Genomic DNA, 16,305 nt, shown 5'->3' with positions numbered 1-16,305 from the left:
CGATCCCACCCCCCTGGAATATTAGGCTCTTTACAGCATTCCTGATGAAAGGTCTCTCCTGGTCACAGTGGGGGTAAAAGGTCATCGCCTCCGCGTAAATCAGAAGTGACACAAGTTTGCAAAATACACTTGGAGGAACAATCAGTTTGGTCTCGAGGTTTCATTGCCCAGAATTGCTCTGAATTTTCTCAATCGCGCTGCACATAAGACAAATTTCAATACATGTGCATCTTATTTCCTTTGCAATTGCTTTTCTTATTAACTTCTTCTATAGCCACCCATTCATGTTTATACTCTGGTTATTAGTCCTCAGCTGTGATTTATTCATTTTTCAGTAGGAACTAAATTCTTTATTCCACCTCAATAGCAGGACAAATGCATAAAATGTTACTACGATAAACTGAATTACATGTGCAGTAAAACTTTGAAATGGAATCAGTTGTTTTGAAAACTAACATTAAGTTGGTGAGTGTTTCCTTGTGTATCATAAAATGTGAGGGAAAAGTCCACATTGATTATTGTACTTATGTAAATTTACACTTCAGTTGTTTGCTTTGTGTTGATGGAAAAATAATTAAATACAGCACATAAATTGTAGCTTTTAATGCTTGAGCTTTGAGTGCATAAGATGAAGAGCCAGGGAGGCGGAGCAGCTCACATAAAAGACCTCAGGGTTTTTAATTGGGTGAATTGAGGGGGGGACCAACAAAAAAACCCATTTATATCCAATAAAATAAAATATATTGTAAGCTTCAATTAAAACTGCAACATGTTTGTCTCTGCGGCTATTCCTCAACCCATCTGGTATTTAGGATTTGTATTCTGGGCATTTGTCAGGAAACATAAAAAAAAAAAGAAAAAGTAGGAAATCAGGCACCACAAATCAGAGACTAGAGTATAAAATATGTTTTCATAATTTTTCTTCTGAATGGTTTGAGACCATATAATTTATATATTAAAGTAACTTATCAAACTTTCCCATAAAAGTTGTAAAACTCCCTAATAGTACATCATGTCATGGTCGGTTTTTCTGTTATGTTGCTGTAATTTTGTCTTAGCGAGGTTTAATCTACCCTTGCCAAAACAGCTTCCACATGCACATGCTATTGACATCATGAAAGACATAAAGCAAATGATCTCAGTTGTTCTGAGATTATTCCTATCAGCACTTGTTCATATTGACCGTCTATTTCAAGGTAAATTGTCATAAAACATATGAAATATGGTCTGATTGATGTTTCCATTAAGATGTTTTGGAAGTCGAATTGATTATTCCCTAAGAAATGCTACATCACCTGCTACTTCTGTTTAAAGAGTTTAACAGGCAAACTCACAATGACCCCAGCTGACCTCTAGCAATGTCATTATTCTAGTCAGCAAACAAAGAAGAAAGTTTTATTGTACTGGTGTTTCATATAACAAAAAGCAGATAGATGGGAAATATTTGAATAGCAATATAAATAGAGTTGTACCAGCCAAAGTTCTTAAAGTAATTATTGCCATTGTTTGCTTCAGGCTTTGCCATCAACAGCTGCATTTATTATGGGTTATGAGGCTCATTAGTCACATTCTGATCAAACTTGTAAGGTTGAATCCTCTTCCATGTCAAATGCTTCAGAAATGTTAAAGTCTGTCAAACATTTTTCCGCCATTGTAACGCTTATTATTTCCATCTGATCAGTTTTATTCTGGTGGCTCTTATCACGTCACTAACGTAAATGCACACGATGCAGAATTATTCTCTTTCCTTCTTTAGTGCACTCATTGAAAACATTGACAGTGGAAGCACATCCAACAGCTAGAGTATTACTTTCATCATGACTAGAGGAACCTGCCTCCTGCAACCCTGATTATTATAAATTATTGTGGTTCCACTGGTACTTTGAAATGTTTGTGTCAGCAGGTTTTTGTCTTACATCTCACAGCTGAATTTGATTTTACACAAATTTAGCATACACTACATGGCAAATAACCAGTTTAACCAGCCGATATTTAATAAAAGGTTCAAGGCATCCACACAAAGTCTTTCTTTGGAACCTCAGTAATTATTGGCCTACTTTGTGGTTATATATTTTACAGCTGTTCCTTTCAACTTTGACCAACTGTGGGAAGACGTCACACTTGTGCATGTTATGCAATAGTCTGTCTTAGTTTATTCCCTCAGAATACCTTTACTATGACATTATGTGATGTATCCTCCCCACAGGGTGACTTTTGTGTGTTGCATATCTCACAAGTGCAGCCGAGAGGCAGACAGGCTGGAATCACAACAAGTAATTTTTGGATTCCTGCAGTGTCTCTACGTGATTTCGCAGGTGTTAAAGACCTGGGTCAAAGCTGGGAAAGACATGCCCCAACATGGAGCGCACAGAGCACACGCTAGAGGTCAGAAGGGCAATGCCCGAGGTCCTTGAGGTGTTTCTTGCTCATGTTCATTGGTGTCAAACTCAAATATTAGCAGCAGCTGCATCTTTTTTTTTAGGATTATGCAAAAGGAAAAGAGAATTACTGGCAGAAACTAGTAGGTACTGGTCATCTTAGTTTTTTGCTGGAACACATCTGTTTTCACTGTATAGACGAAACAACAAAGCAGTTTTAATTTTTTTTTTTACCAATGCCCTAACGTGACTTGCTACTGGGGAACCATCATGACTCATTGTGATTCCAGCTGCAGCTTGGATTGACAGAGTTGTAATATTTATGCTTAGCTCTAGCACACGCACATCTGTAGGGTGAAACAGCTTGCTCCAAATTAATGTATCATCTAAATCAAACAAACTGTAGATGAGCATGCATGTGTGCAGACAAAACCTCTAAAGTTTTCAATGCAAGGGAAAGAAATGGATAATCAAAACAGGGATTAGAGGACTTTAGATCCAGGCAGAGCAGAATAATCTCTAAACAAACTCAAACGCTGGAATTTAGTTTGTTTGATATCGCTTACAATTCTTGTGGGGTTAAACATGAACGAATAATAGGACTGGAGGTTAAAAGGTAATGTGCTGCTTACAGATTGCTATAATTTATATCAATAGTCCAGAGTCAGATGGGCTCTTTGTGACTCAGTTGGTTAAATGTTTATGTGCTTCTTGTCTCTGGTTTATTGCTCAAACTCACCTCAACGACTGTGCAGTACATGGAAAACAACACAATTCATTTAAACTAAATTATCGAAACTATCCATTAATAATTTATTATAGATATTTAGGTGGATTGCTGGTGCTTTGAGCTGTTTTTCTTCAGGGTGGAATTATAATCCAAAAGACATCATCAACCCTCCTGCGGTCTTAAGAGACGGGTTCATTTAGACCCCACTTTTTTTTTTCCTATGTGCAGACCGGTGGGGGCACACTGACCACTTGTGAGCTTTTACCAGGTTTTTATTTCTGTGTGGTTTTGGAAACTGATGGTCTGACAGGACTTTCCCTCCCCCTCTGATTGCCTGATTGCCGTGACATTTGCGCTAAAACCACAGGAGGGTTACAGAAATTCACGCAGAGGTTTTATGCACCTCAGGACGCATATGCTTCAAATTTTTTAAATAGGCCACAAGTAATCTTTTACATCCACAAACTTTTGTTCCAATAAATGAAATCCTAGTTTATTTATAACTTGGTATTGAATTATTCCTCTTGGCAGTAATGGTTGAGCTCCATTAAAGAGTTTCATTTCTTGTCAAATTTTTATGCAAAAGCTCCATAAATCTAATCATGATCCAGAAGCTTACCTCCTACCTCCTTTATCTATTCCCAAAGTGGTTTTGGGACATTAATTTCTTTCTTGGTTGGCGCCCTTGTTGATGTTGAAGTGACTTGAATCCAATTACATCCTAAGCAGTTTCATTTCAACTGATTGTGACACTTTTGTGAAATGAGTGATCCTGTGACACAGTTGAAGGATAATGATCCCAAACACAATAACACTGACATTTGAATAGATAGACGGCTAACCTGGAGTTTCTGGAAAAACCTCAACCTCATTGATGTTTCATAGACTGTTCAAAAAGCTGAATTTGTGGCAGGAAACCGCCAATTTAAATGAGCTCCACCTTTTCTGGTAAGACTGGAAAACTATCCAGTAAGAGTTGAACCATATGCTTGTTGTTGGATACAAAAAGTGTACTATCTCTGCAACCCGGTAAGGAACATTTAGCCAAATGTTGCAACAAGTGTAAATTTATATTTGAGTCTCTTTGTAAATTATTTAGGAGTCTGTGTGCATTAGGACAGGTTCCCAGGATATTCACAGTTGTGCATCAAAGTATGGTACAGGCTTTGCACCCTGGAAAAGGAAATGTTTAAATTCACAGATAAAAGCAAAAATTTTATAACATTTGTCTACTTGCAAGTTCTTTACAGAACTATGTATTTCGTAATGGCTTTATTTAAATAATAAAAAAAAGATGGATTGATTTTTGTTTTCTGTAATCTTAGCTCTAAATTCCAGCCATTCGATTTGAAAACCTGGATTATTGCACTACATGCCATAACCATGATGGAACCACACACCACCTGTTAGTGTGGTTAGTCTTTTATCATTACTGGGATTTTTTAACCTTTCTGTTTCCTGGCAAACTTTCTGTTTTTGAACTCACATTTTTTCTTAACAAGTCAGCAGCCATGTTTGCCACAATTACAGCTCTTACAACTGGCATCCAATAAGAGTGGAAATTGAAAGGTTGGAAATTAAAGGATACCACATAAATCTCTGGCATAATTCAAGGCGGTAAACCAGAGGGGAAAAATGTTGGGCCATTGCATGAACTTCAAAACGTATGTTGTGTACTGACAAGAAATTATTATAGCTCTGCAGCTGCGTTTTACTAACGCCATGAATTAGAGTAGAGCAGAAACACTTGGTATCAAATTCATAATGCATATCGTCACCTTCCCAAAATAAAAATTATGGCCCAAGTCATTTTTTGCCAAAAGTGAATTTATTTTTTTGCCTTAATTGTCATTTGGCAAAAAAGAGTTGGAGATTTATTTTTCATTTTAATATATATATATATATATATATATATATATATATATATATATATATATATATATATATATATATATATATATATATATATATATATATATATATATATATATATATGTATATATATATATATATATATATATATATATATAAAAATAAATAAATAGGCTATTATTTTAGGAAGATGGCGATATACAGCTGCACATCTGGGCTGTGGCACTGAATTAACAGCAGGGGGCAGCGTTGAACTTAAACTGATTATTTACAGTAGAAAAACTAAAATTAAAAGCATGCAGTCTGAGTGTTTTCATGTTGGTGACCTTTAGGCTTTTGACACTCAGGTAGAAAAATATTTGGATTTTATTTATATAATATACGTTATGTAATATATAATCAACTTTTATGCAGTTTCTTACTTGGCATGGACAAGGCCAATAGGTGAACAGACACTAAGTTGACTCCATTTGAAATGTATACAGACTTTGAGGGTTCATAGCCATTTCTTTTTCGTGGTAGATGAGCTTTGTCCAATTGATCCACTTGCTATTTGTCAGAAAGGTGAAAAGGTTTTGCCTGAGGTCAAGGGAGAAGGATGGGTTTTCTGCAGGAGGGTGTGAAGTTAATTGTCAGCTATAGCTCATAAATAGTTCGGTAACATGTTTTAGATTATGTTTCACCAGTAAGGACTCGTTTGGGTCAACAGAAGTGAAATCCTCCCCCAGCTCTTCACTAAACAAAACCTCTGGACTCAAATGCGTCTGCTGGAGCCAATACGTTGTCCTAATCTTTATAGCACCTGGTAAGTGAAAGCAGCTGTGTGACTGAACGATAAGCAGGAATGGACCTTACAAAAGCACATTACTACATTACTACACCAGCAGGTTTCTAAATCAGGCTCCTAAAATGTATCCGGTCGATTCTCTAAGCATCACCTGAACTCCTGATCCATTATTGATTGACATAATTTTTCCTGTTAATGACATCCCTGGGATAATATCAAAGGTCTGGTGGTTTTCTTTGGCACAGCGAACTTGTCGTGATCTGCTGAGACATTTGGCATGTCCTCCTGGGAGCAGTGCTGGTTATCCTTATCACAGGAAGTCACACAAAACAGCAGAGGAATGTAAACCTCGATGTCTGCAGCAGCTGAACTTGTAGGGGAAAAAAGTTTTAAGTTTTTATTTTAGCAATGGATATTTTTCATTCTTCAGCAGGTTATTTGGGAACACACTGCCCAAGCATACATGTTTTCACCCAGTTTTACAAATGTTTTATTTTAGATTTCTCCTGGAACAGAAGGTAGCAGTTCAGTTTGGCTATTAATATAATTTTGTTGCTGAAAAGTACACAAAAAGACCATCTTCAGGATATAGATCACTTGGAATAGCCCTCACAGTTTGTGATAAAAAAAACTTCTATCAGTTGGATGTAGCACTTGATTTAAGTCACCTGTTCTATAAAATTTAAAAAACACCAATATTTATTATGCATCCAAATTAAAAAATACATTAAAAACATTACACGCTCAGCTCTGATGAACTTTTTATCCCCTACATTTTCCAAATATTAATAAATTTAACCAAATAAAATGAGTTTACATTATAAAGTAGTTATTTTGGCTGTCTCTGGAACTGCAAAAAAATATCCTGGATCACAAAATATGGTTATGTCTACGTTAACCAAATAAGGAAATCTGCATCTGGAGAAACATAAACAACTATGTTTTTCTGTATTACACTGCAGCATATTGCTCTTTTCATAGCATCATGTTCTTTACATTTTCTCACATCATGTCATGTTACATCTACAAACTCCAATGTGTTTTGTTGAGCTTTAGAGTGATGGACCAGCAAAATGAAATGGATACTTGTGAAGAAGAAAGAATTGAACGCATGAAAGATGAACCCCTTTTTGAAGCCACTGACAGGTTTCATTCAGTATTGCTCTGTGTTTTAGCTCCATCTGTCCTCCGATTTACTCTGATTTCCACCGCTGCCTCCTCCATGTTTTCAATGAGGAAGAAGTGATTAATGTGGTTTTCTGTTACACACAAGGTTTTGTATGTTGGTCCAAAATATTCTGTGTTCTTGACTCTGTCTGTTGAATTATGTTCCTTGACAAACCTCTGAGGGTTCACAAAATAGTTAAGATTAAGTAGAACAAATTAGATACAAATGGACTTTATTATGTCACTGAAATTCTTTGACAGATTGGCACTAAAATGTTTTATCTCTCATAAAATCCCATTGAATCCCAATGAAAGGTTGGTGGTTACGTGAGAAAATCTGGAAAGTCTGTCTTGTATAAACTTTCTCAAACATCTAATTAGATGTATATTATTACACATAATGTACTAGGAAATATGGTTATTTTGTCCAAGACAATTTAAAATGTTAGGACTGTGTAACATTAAAGTTTATATAAAATCTACTTTTTGAGAGATTATTTGCATTGAGAAAACACTTTTTTTTTCTTTTCAATATTTGTCATTTTTAAGGTTTTGAGTTATCTGTAGTCTATAGAATAATAAAAAAAACAACTTAATTTTACTTAAACCCAAACCAAGCAATCATTGAATTGGATAAAATAAAAGACTTCAGACAGGCATTGTTCACCTTCTGTGTTTCCAAAGATCGGCATCATGGTTTTCTGCGACTCGTTCTGTGGTTTAACAGCATTGGGCTTTGACTGTGACTTGGAGCATAAATCTGGACTGCATGCAGACCATGTAGCCCCAGGCATCTGACCCCTCTGTAGGGTGTGCCTTCAAGGTCTCAGGTCAATGAGAAGAAACCAATTGTCATGGGAGAAAGCAGATCTTCTCTTACTCAAAGTAACGTTTTCACACCTTGTGTGTCTCTGGTTAAAAGCCATCCATACTGATGGATGGGTTAGCGTGATATACGTGGGACTGAAAAGAAAAACTGAACACATGTCCATATGTTTCATAGAGAAATTAAGTAAATTTAAAATGTAGTAAAAATATGGGCTATGGGTAAAGTTTAAACTTTATATATGTGTGTGTGGGGGCGTGTTTATGTGGTTTTTGTTTAAATATTTCATATTTACCCAAGACAAACATCCTAAACACAAAGGACATCAATAAATAAATGACGGGAGGAAAAATAAAGAATCGGTTTAAAAATAAAAACAGCTCAAAATATAATCATTACAGAAGCCAACTTTTTTTTATTTTTAGTGCACAGCTTCTCCTGTGTCCTTTCTTTTCCACCCATAACACTGACATTCCTGCTTGCTTATTGGGCAGAGAGAGGCTGGGAACCGTGACCCTGGGGTGACCTGGGCTTCAGCTGTCACACAGGTGTGTGACTACAGGGGGATCGAAAAGACGACACGATATGTTCAACCCAGAACCTTAAACTCCCACAGACTTTGGGTCACATTCAGAGTCATAACTATTTAATTCCTGCTTTCTTGTGGTTGTTTGTGTGTAACATGTATTACAACAACCAGTATGCAGATGGTGGTATTAACAAAAAGCACTGACGTGTCTCTTGGGATTTCGGTGTGATTTCCAGATGCCCTAAAATGAAAGGGAAATTGCTTAATTGACAAGTAAAACACATAGTGTTATTTAGTAAAGGGAGGTCATTTCTTGTGGGGAGGAACTTTCTTTGCACCCTTAATTCTCTCTATGTGCTTTACCTTTTGTCTTTATGATCACAAAGAAGAGCTTAAATGTCAGTTTGTGCCACTTAAATGTTCTTATTTCTTTTAATTAATTTTTAAAATTTTGGGGCAGGATTCAATCTTTAAAGTCATGAGAACAACAATTTACCAAAAAAACAAAAAACAACTAACGTGACCAACTACAAAGCATAATCTCTTCTGCTAAAAGTCCACATGTACAAAATGAAATGTCAATGCAGGGAAATGTGAGTCTGGTTTAACAATCCATTAGATAATTGCATGTTTTATGCTCAATTTCCACATCTCCTTGTTCAGCAGAATCTCTGTAGCTCCAATTATGGCCTCCTACACTGTCACCACATGTATTTAACAGAAGCCATTATGTGTAGCTTGGGATTTGGAAAGAAGGATTTTATCTGGTTTGGTTGATTAAAGGTTTGAAAGCGTGTTCGGATGTGGGAAATTACATAGAGCATAACTTTTGTTTTCAAACGTTGTATCAAGATAGAAGAAGGTGGAAAGGGTCCCGTTGCCACACATTTCTTTTGCCATCCTTTCATCATAGCTGGACATGGTTTTACTTTATAATAATTGCACATTTGTCCTGTTCATATTTCCTGGAAGCTGATTCTATGGAAATACATTGGGCTGGAAAAGGAGCACAGAGTCTTCTGGAAACATGACATTTAAGTCTATTGTGCATCTTTTAAACATTTAATGGGTAAATGGTTAATTAACTGCAGCTTTGCAACACTTTCCTGGTCTTAATGACAACTTAAAGTGCTTTTACAGCACTACAAAACACATTCACACACATACAGACATAAGAATTGCAAATCTGTGGGCAAAAGGGGGTTTGAGCTGTTGGCCAAGATTACTTTAACAGGATAATCAAACTCACAATCTGGAAGCTGGTTTGAGTGTATGGCACATGATCTCAATAAAACACATTAACGTTTATCACTGTAACTGATCCAATACGAACAAATTAAGGGACGTGCTAATTTTATTAAGTACTGTAAATTTGGTTTGTCTGTATGAACATTTGTTGGATTAATTTTGTCTTGTTTTTCTTCTCTGCAGATGTCAATGAATGTGAGGAAACCAACGGAGGCTGCGAGGCTCTTTGCTGTAACACCATAGGAAGCTTTTACTGCAGATGTCCCTCTGGACAGAAGCTGAAAGAAGATGGAAAAACATGTGAAGGTTTGTTGTGTTTTCATTAGTGTCACGCCAACATTTTATACATTTTACTTTTACTGTGCTCAGATCAAAAAAATTTTATTTAGAAAAATAGTTACAATGTTTATAGTTTCCATTTTCTAAAGAGATATTAGGTAACATGTCACCTGAATTGTATAACATTCAACTAAGCCGTTCATCTTCTTGGCCTCTTCGACAATATTGGATGCATTTTTACATTGTTTGTGCGTAAAGGGGGTGTTTTAAATGTCTAAAATGTATCTATATTTGATACTTGTTCAATATGGACTGGTGTAAGATCCTTGCATTAGGATCACTTTGAGTAAAAATATCAAATCTTTTTAAGGTAGCCCAGAATTTTCCCACAAATCTGGAACAAAAAAATGTAAGAAGAAAAAAAATTGGACTTCTGTTGCTAAAAAAAAGTTTACATTTTGACTTTTTGATCAAAGTAAAGCAAAAATATAGAACAATAACAATAACATCAGCTCAACACTAACATTTTTTCCAGAGTTTTACTTATTTCTACATGTTAGCTGATGTTTCTGGAGAACCTCAGTGTGATACATTTATGCAGAATAAAGGTTTCTCTATGCAGCAGCCAAACTTAGAGGAGGGTAAGGCTGTCTGCCGGGGGAACCCACAGAGTGATTTGATCCAGGACATAGTTATTTAGAGAGCTGATGTGAACGTTGTCACAGCTGGCTTTCATAGCCATCTGCCCTCTACCACTGCTGCAAACAGCTACCCGCAGCATTAATGTCCTAATTGTCTGTAATTGGCAGAAAAATTAACAGTGGTAGCAAAACGCTGGCTGGAAGCCGTGGATGTTATACTTGTTTAGGTTTAAGGTTATGTGTTTGTTGCTGCGTCTGCAGAAAATGATTCCCTTTCCTCTTACATGGAGAGTTTTAGACCAAATGATTTGCTCTTTAGAGGAGACATAAAAGAAGGCCACTCAGTTCGACTTTATATCATCCCATTTGTTCCAAGGAAAACCATCCTTATGAGATCGTTTTATTTCTTTTCAACATGAACTTTTATGATATTGGCAGACAGAAGCATTTGATCAATGGAGAAATGTTGTTCTCTGTAATAAAAAAATACAAGCTTGATTTTTTTACAGTTTGATCTTCATCTGAAGCCCTCAGCCACGTTCCTTTTTAGGAATGATCCTCTGGGACTCGGAGGATGCCAATCAAAGTAGAAGAGCCCGGCAGTAACAGCTGTTACGCTGCCGGTGGAGTAGCAACATCAACACCATGCTGTCATGTCAAACAGAGTTTACAGCTGAGGCATTTTACAAGCCTGAAGCTCTGCCAACCTCTGGCAGGTGTCAAAATAATGAGCAACCAAAACCAACATGGTTGCTCCTTTCATTTCTGAGGTCAGGGCATTTACTTTGAGGATTGTCCTCTTTGTTGGCAGAATTCATTGTTGAGTTTAGGTGACTGTTGTTTTGCACCAGCCAGTGGTGCTCACGTGCATTAACTTTTGGATATGTGAACAGAACAATTCTGCTTTGAAAATGATAAACTTAAACTGAGCACAGCTCTCCCTGTAAATGCTGTAAATGTAGAGGCCTTAGGACCAATCTTTTGCTGACATATGCAGAAATATTTGCAATATGTCCCATCAAAAGCAAGAATTTGGTGACTGGTGTGTGTGTGTTTGTGTGTATGCTGGTGCACACAGGATTTCATTTCGTTACATAGGCATATCTATGTTTGTGAACACCTGTTAAATTGAACAATATAGACAATATAATATTGTAGTGATGAAAATAGATGAAGCTGAGTTGTTTCTGCTCCCCTGTTTTGTTGTTATAGTGCAGAGCCTGCTTCAGGCGGGCGGTGACACCAGCTGGGATTTTGTAGGTTCCTTTAGAGATGAGCAGAGGAATGTAGCTGGAGCTTAATGCATTCTGTCGCTTGTAAATTATCTTCCACCGTCGTAAAGGTATTACTAAAATACACCGTGTTCAAAATTATTATGCAAGTGATATTTTCTCTGATTTTCTTAAATGGTCAATGCAAATGATGGTCAGTATAATTTTCAAGTCATGAGTTATTACAGCATAAATCAAATTTTACTGAACAAAGCTCCCCAGGAGAACAGTATTTTTTCAAAAATAAAAAACTCTAATTATTATGCACAGCAGATTTTCTAAACATTTTATGGATTATAAAAACTGCAAATGCTCATTCTTTGAATGTGCAGCATTAAGTAGCCACATGTACTAAAATCAAAAGCTATTTGAATCAAAAACATCTTAACAGACCAAGTTACATGTTAACATAGGAGCCCTTCTTTGATATCACCTACACTATTCTTGCATCCATTGAACTTGTGAGTTTCTGCTTGAATTTCTTTGCAGGATGTCAGAATACCTTCCTAAAGCTGCTGTTTTGATATTAACTGCTTTACACCCTCAGATCTTCTGCTTGAGGAAACTCCAGAGGTTCTCAATAGGGTTGAGGTCAGAGGTCATAGGAGGATGGTGACCACACCATGAGTTTCTCCCATTTTATGCCCATAGCAGCCAATGACACAGTGGGATTCCTTGCAGCATGAGATGGTTCATTGTCATGCATGAAGATGATTTTGCCACTGAAAGTATGGCTCTTCTTTTTGAAACATGACAGAAAGTGATCAGTCAGAAAGTCCATATACTTTGCTGAGGCCATTTTCACACCTTCGGGGACTCTGAAGGGGCAGACCAATGATTCTCTCCCCATGATTTCAGCCCAAAGCATGACTCCACCACCTCCTTGCTGACATCACAGCTGTGTTGGGACGTGGTGGCCATCCACCACCAATCCACTACTGCGTCCATCTGGACCATCCAGGGTTGCATAACAGTCATCAGTACACAAGTCTGTTTGAAAATTATTCTTCATGTACGGCTGGGCCCACTGCGACTGTTTCTGCTTGTAGCACTGGTTAGGGGTCCAATAGTAGGTTCCTGCACCGCAAGCCTCTGGAGGATCCTCCACCTTGAGGTTCCAGAGACACCAGCAGCGTCAAATAACTGTACAACTAACTAATGCTGCTTTGTGTGGTCATTCTAACACCTGCTCTCTTAATCCGATAAGTGTCTAACAGAAACCTTCCTCATTATGCCTTTATCTGTACAAACTCATCTTTGTTCTGAATCAGTCACAAATCTCATCACAGTACGATAACGCTTCAGTTTTTGGTAAATATCTAATGTTTTCTTACTTTGTCATACGGCACTAGACTATCTGATGATTTTCATCAGCAGAAAGATCCTTTCTCCTTCCCATATTGCTCGAAACCTGTGGCCTGCTTAATAATGTGGAACATCCTTCTTAAGTAGATTTCCTTTAATTGAGCTCACCAGACAAACTGATCAACCAGCTCTCTGAAATTAATTATAGAGATTCAAAGAGCCCTGACACGCAATACCATCTATAAATTTAATAGCACACCAAAAACTTTTATCTTTATGACACTTAAATCCAATTTGCATAATAATTTGGAACACGGTGTAATGGCACAAATGTGTCTTCAGTTTACATGACTTATATTTCAACACTGTCTTGTAGTGGCCACAATTCAATTTGCAGCCAATGGGCCATTTTTCAGTCAAAATATCATTGTCATTTTGCTTTCTTATTACATAAGCATAAAAAAATATGAATTAGAGCAGCTTTGTGGGAATTTTGTCGAATTAAAATGCATGTTTTTGTCTATGTGAGGAAAGAAAAGAGGAGGTGTAATACCAAAAGAAGCTGGCAAAGGCAATTACGAAGTTGACTTTTGCCTTCAGAAACACCTCAGTTTTCCTTAGCAAGGATTTAAGGTGTACAATGAATTCACTGTCATGTTCAGAACAGCCGGAGATGATCTGGGCTTTTGTGATGATGCTCACATGGTCGTAAAGAGCCTAAAAGAGGAGCAAGAAAATATTTCCTACATTATGACATCACCAGCCTAATCCGTTGATCTAGGCAGGATGGATTCATTTTTTGTGTTGCATGAATTAGAATTGGTCCTTAGCAGGACTTTAAATTCAGTTCTAAATATTTAGGCAGTGAATGAATGAACTGATTCAGATTTAATCTGCGTGATTCAAATGTTTTCATTTGAAGATCAGTTGAATCACCAGAAACTCTAAAATATTTCTGTGACGAGCTTTTAAATTTGTGTTACTGAAAATGCATAAAGTCATTGTATCCTGCCGAAGTTTCTGTTGGACGTTTACCTACAAGTCAATTCTCTTAAGACTGTGAAAGCGATGCGGACAATAAGAATGCTTTTTACACTTTTATAGGTAGTATCAAGTCCTGAAGTGGAATGTATGTGCTGGCAAAAGATGAAAAGGTCTAGTGCTAAGCTCCTGAGTACGCATTTTTTTCTTGCAAGGTTCATTCCTTTCTCAGATGTTTGGATAAAAGCACTGAATTTGAGTTTTGGCACTTATCAAATTTGGCATTACTTTAGTGGCATTTTTTTAATCTACGTCAATCTCAAAAGACTGGACGACAGCATACCCTTTAGTCTGCTCACATTCTTTGCTCTGTTGCTATTTGCCCCAATAAATCCTGTCTTTGAATCACATGGGGTTCTTTGAAGAAAAGGTAAAATACAGAGGTCTTTAATGAAATATTATAAATCAGGAAGAGAACAAATCAATCACTGCAAGATGGTAGAATAGAAAGATAATTTATTGGAGGTTCCAGCAGAACAGCACAGAGAGGACGTTTGGAGTGAAAGGGGAATGTGAGGACCAGAGAGAAAGAGAGAGGAGGACCTACAACATGGTGGATTCTGCTTTGTCGGATGGGAGGGTGAAACAGAAAAGGAGATGGAGGCAGAACAAAATAAGAGGTAGTCAGCATGGAATGTCAGTCCAGGACTCTTCATTGAGTAACTAAAAAGTAGGTGCTAGATGATGAAATTTCTCTTCTGAAGGCTTTGTGACAAAGTAGTCTCCAGTTATGGCTTTGCCATCAGGATGGTGGATTTTCTCCCTGGTCCTCATTGAAGCAACGGCATCTCTGGCTGCAAACTACCCGTATGTTTACTACAGAAGAATTTGTCACAGGCCTCACTGTTACCACAGCTATCATGGCTACAACACTGGCTACTTGCCTGCTGCAGGTAAGTGGTTTTTAATACCAAAAGTAGGTATAGCAATGTAAAGTTAGTATTGTTGTTTTTTAGTTTTTTTTTTTAGTTTTGGTGTTATTTTTCTCTGATCAGAGATTAGTGCACCTGCAGACGTCAGCTATACATTATTACAGATGCTTTAAAAAGCAAATAAAGGAGGAGACTGCCCTGTGCATATTATATACCATTACTGAATCATCCTGTTTGACTCGTTTGGACTTGGCACAACTGTTTGAGAATAACTGTGCACTGCAAAGCCTATTTTATTTTTATTGTTGCCGGTTTGCTGATATTCCCCCTTTTCTTATAGGTCATGTTTGTAGTGAAGTCAAGACATTGCAGAAATAGCAGCTGTGCACAATAAACGCATCGTCTTTCCTAAACTAACTTGAAATATCTCTCTTGCGAGACGACACCGTGCCATGTTCAGAACGTTCATCCAGCCGGCATTAAAGCCAGCGGCTGCTGAGGCTTTGGCTCCGGTCCATTGAGGATCGTGTTCTGGATGTGGAAACTTGGGCTGGAGGCTGGAAGGGATCTGCTGACTGACTGTGAGACTGCAGCCGACAGCAACTAAGCTCTCATTACAGGAAAAGCCAAAAGACTGCATGCTCCATTGACGGAAAAATGCATGGATGGCTCCTGCCAGCTTTCCTGGACGAAGTGAAACTCGGACTTGGCAGCAGAGACCCCAAGAAGAAGAAAGTTTAGGAGCTTGCTTCAGCTCCAAATGCTATATTTGAAAATACTGTTGGACATTACTGGCAAACGGGTTTAGCCAGAGGTTTTACAGGAGCTGCTATGCAAGTAAACGGAGAAATAGTAAGGATTGTACTCTTAGTATTTTGCTATTCTTGATCTAATAACAAAAGCAGAACCTTTACAGAATTCCCTGCAGAGATTTTACTTTACTATTTGACATAATAAGGTAGATAAACGATGGACCTTGTAAAGACACGATTTATGTGCAAATAACTCTTATACTAGTGCAAAGTGACACAAATAGGATGCAGATTGTCCAGATGCATCGCTGCATTCACCCAACAGGACATGAAGTTCTTTACATGGCAACTTTTTTTCTCTGTGTGTTACAAATGGTCTCCTATCTACATTTATGACTTCCCAAAGAGCTATAAAAATTATTAGTTTCACCCCCATATTCCATATTTTCACAGTGCAAGAATTTACACTGTGCTAAAGTGTGAAGGAAAAACGTTTGTGGTGAGTCCAGACAGCCTCTGCAGGGGAGGCTCCAGAAGGTTTTGATACAGGGCAGAAATATCACTTAAACCTGAATGCATAAATACAGTGGATGTCTGCCTAATTATT

The 16,305-nt window shown here is 37.4% G+C and overlaps 1 protein-coding gene across 4 annotated transcripts in view; it reads left to right on the top strand.

Annotated features, from left to right (window-relative positions):
- The window catches only part of megf6b (multiple EGF-like-domains 6b), a 60,707-nt gene that overhangs the window by 20,930 nt on the left and 23,472 nt on the right, over nucleotides 1–16,305 (top strand). Inside the window, exon 5 of one of the 4 annotated variants that reach the window (XM_044123466.1) lies at nucleotides 9,721–9,843. In XM_044123466.1, coding sequence (XP_043979401.1) covers nucleotides 9,721–9,843 — 123 coding nt within the window. Of the gene's footprint in view, nucleotides 1–9,720; nucleotides 9,844–13,984; nucleotides 14,968–16,305 lie in introns of those variants that run through there. The other 3 variants (XM_044123468.1, XM_044123467.1, XM_044123469.1) reach the window with 3 other exon arrangements.

This window comes from Gambusia affinis, linkage group LG07 (assembly GCF_019740435.1).
Source record: "Gambusia affinis linkage group LG07, SWU_Gaff_1.0, whole genome shotgun sequence".
In the NCBI taxonomy this organism is placed as follows: domain Eukaryota; kingdom Metazoa; phylum Chordata; class Actinopteri; order Cyprinodontiformes; family Poeciliidae; genus Gambusia; species Gambusia affinis.
The sequence above is the reverse complement of the archived record's forward strand: the minus strand, read 5'-3'. Positions and strand labels throughout refer to the sequence as shown.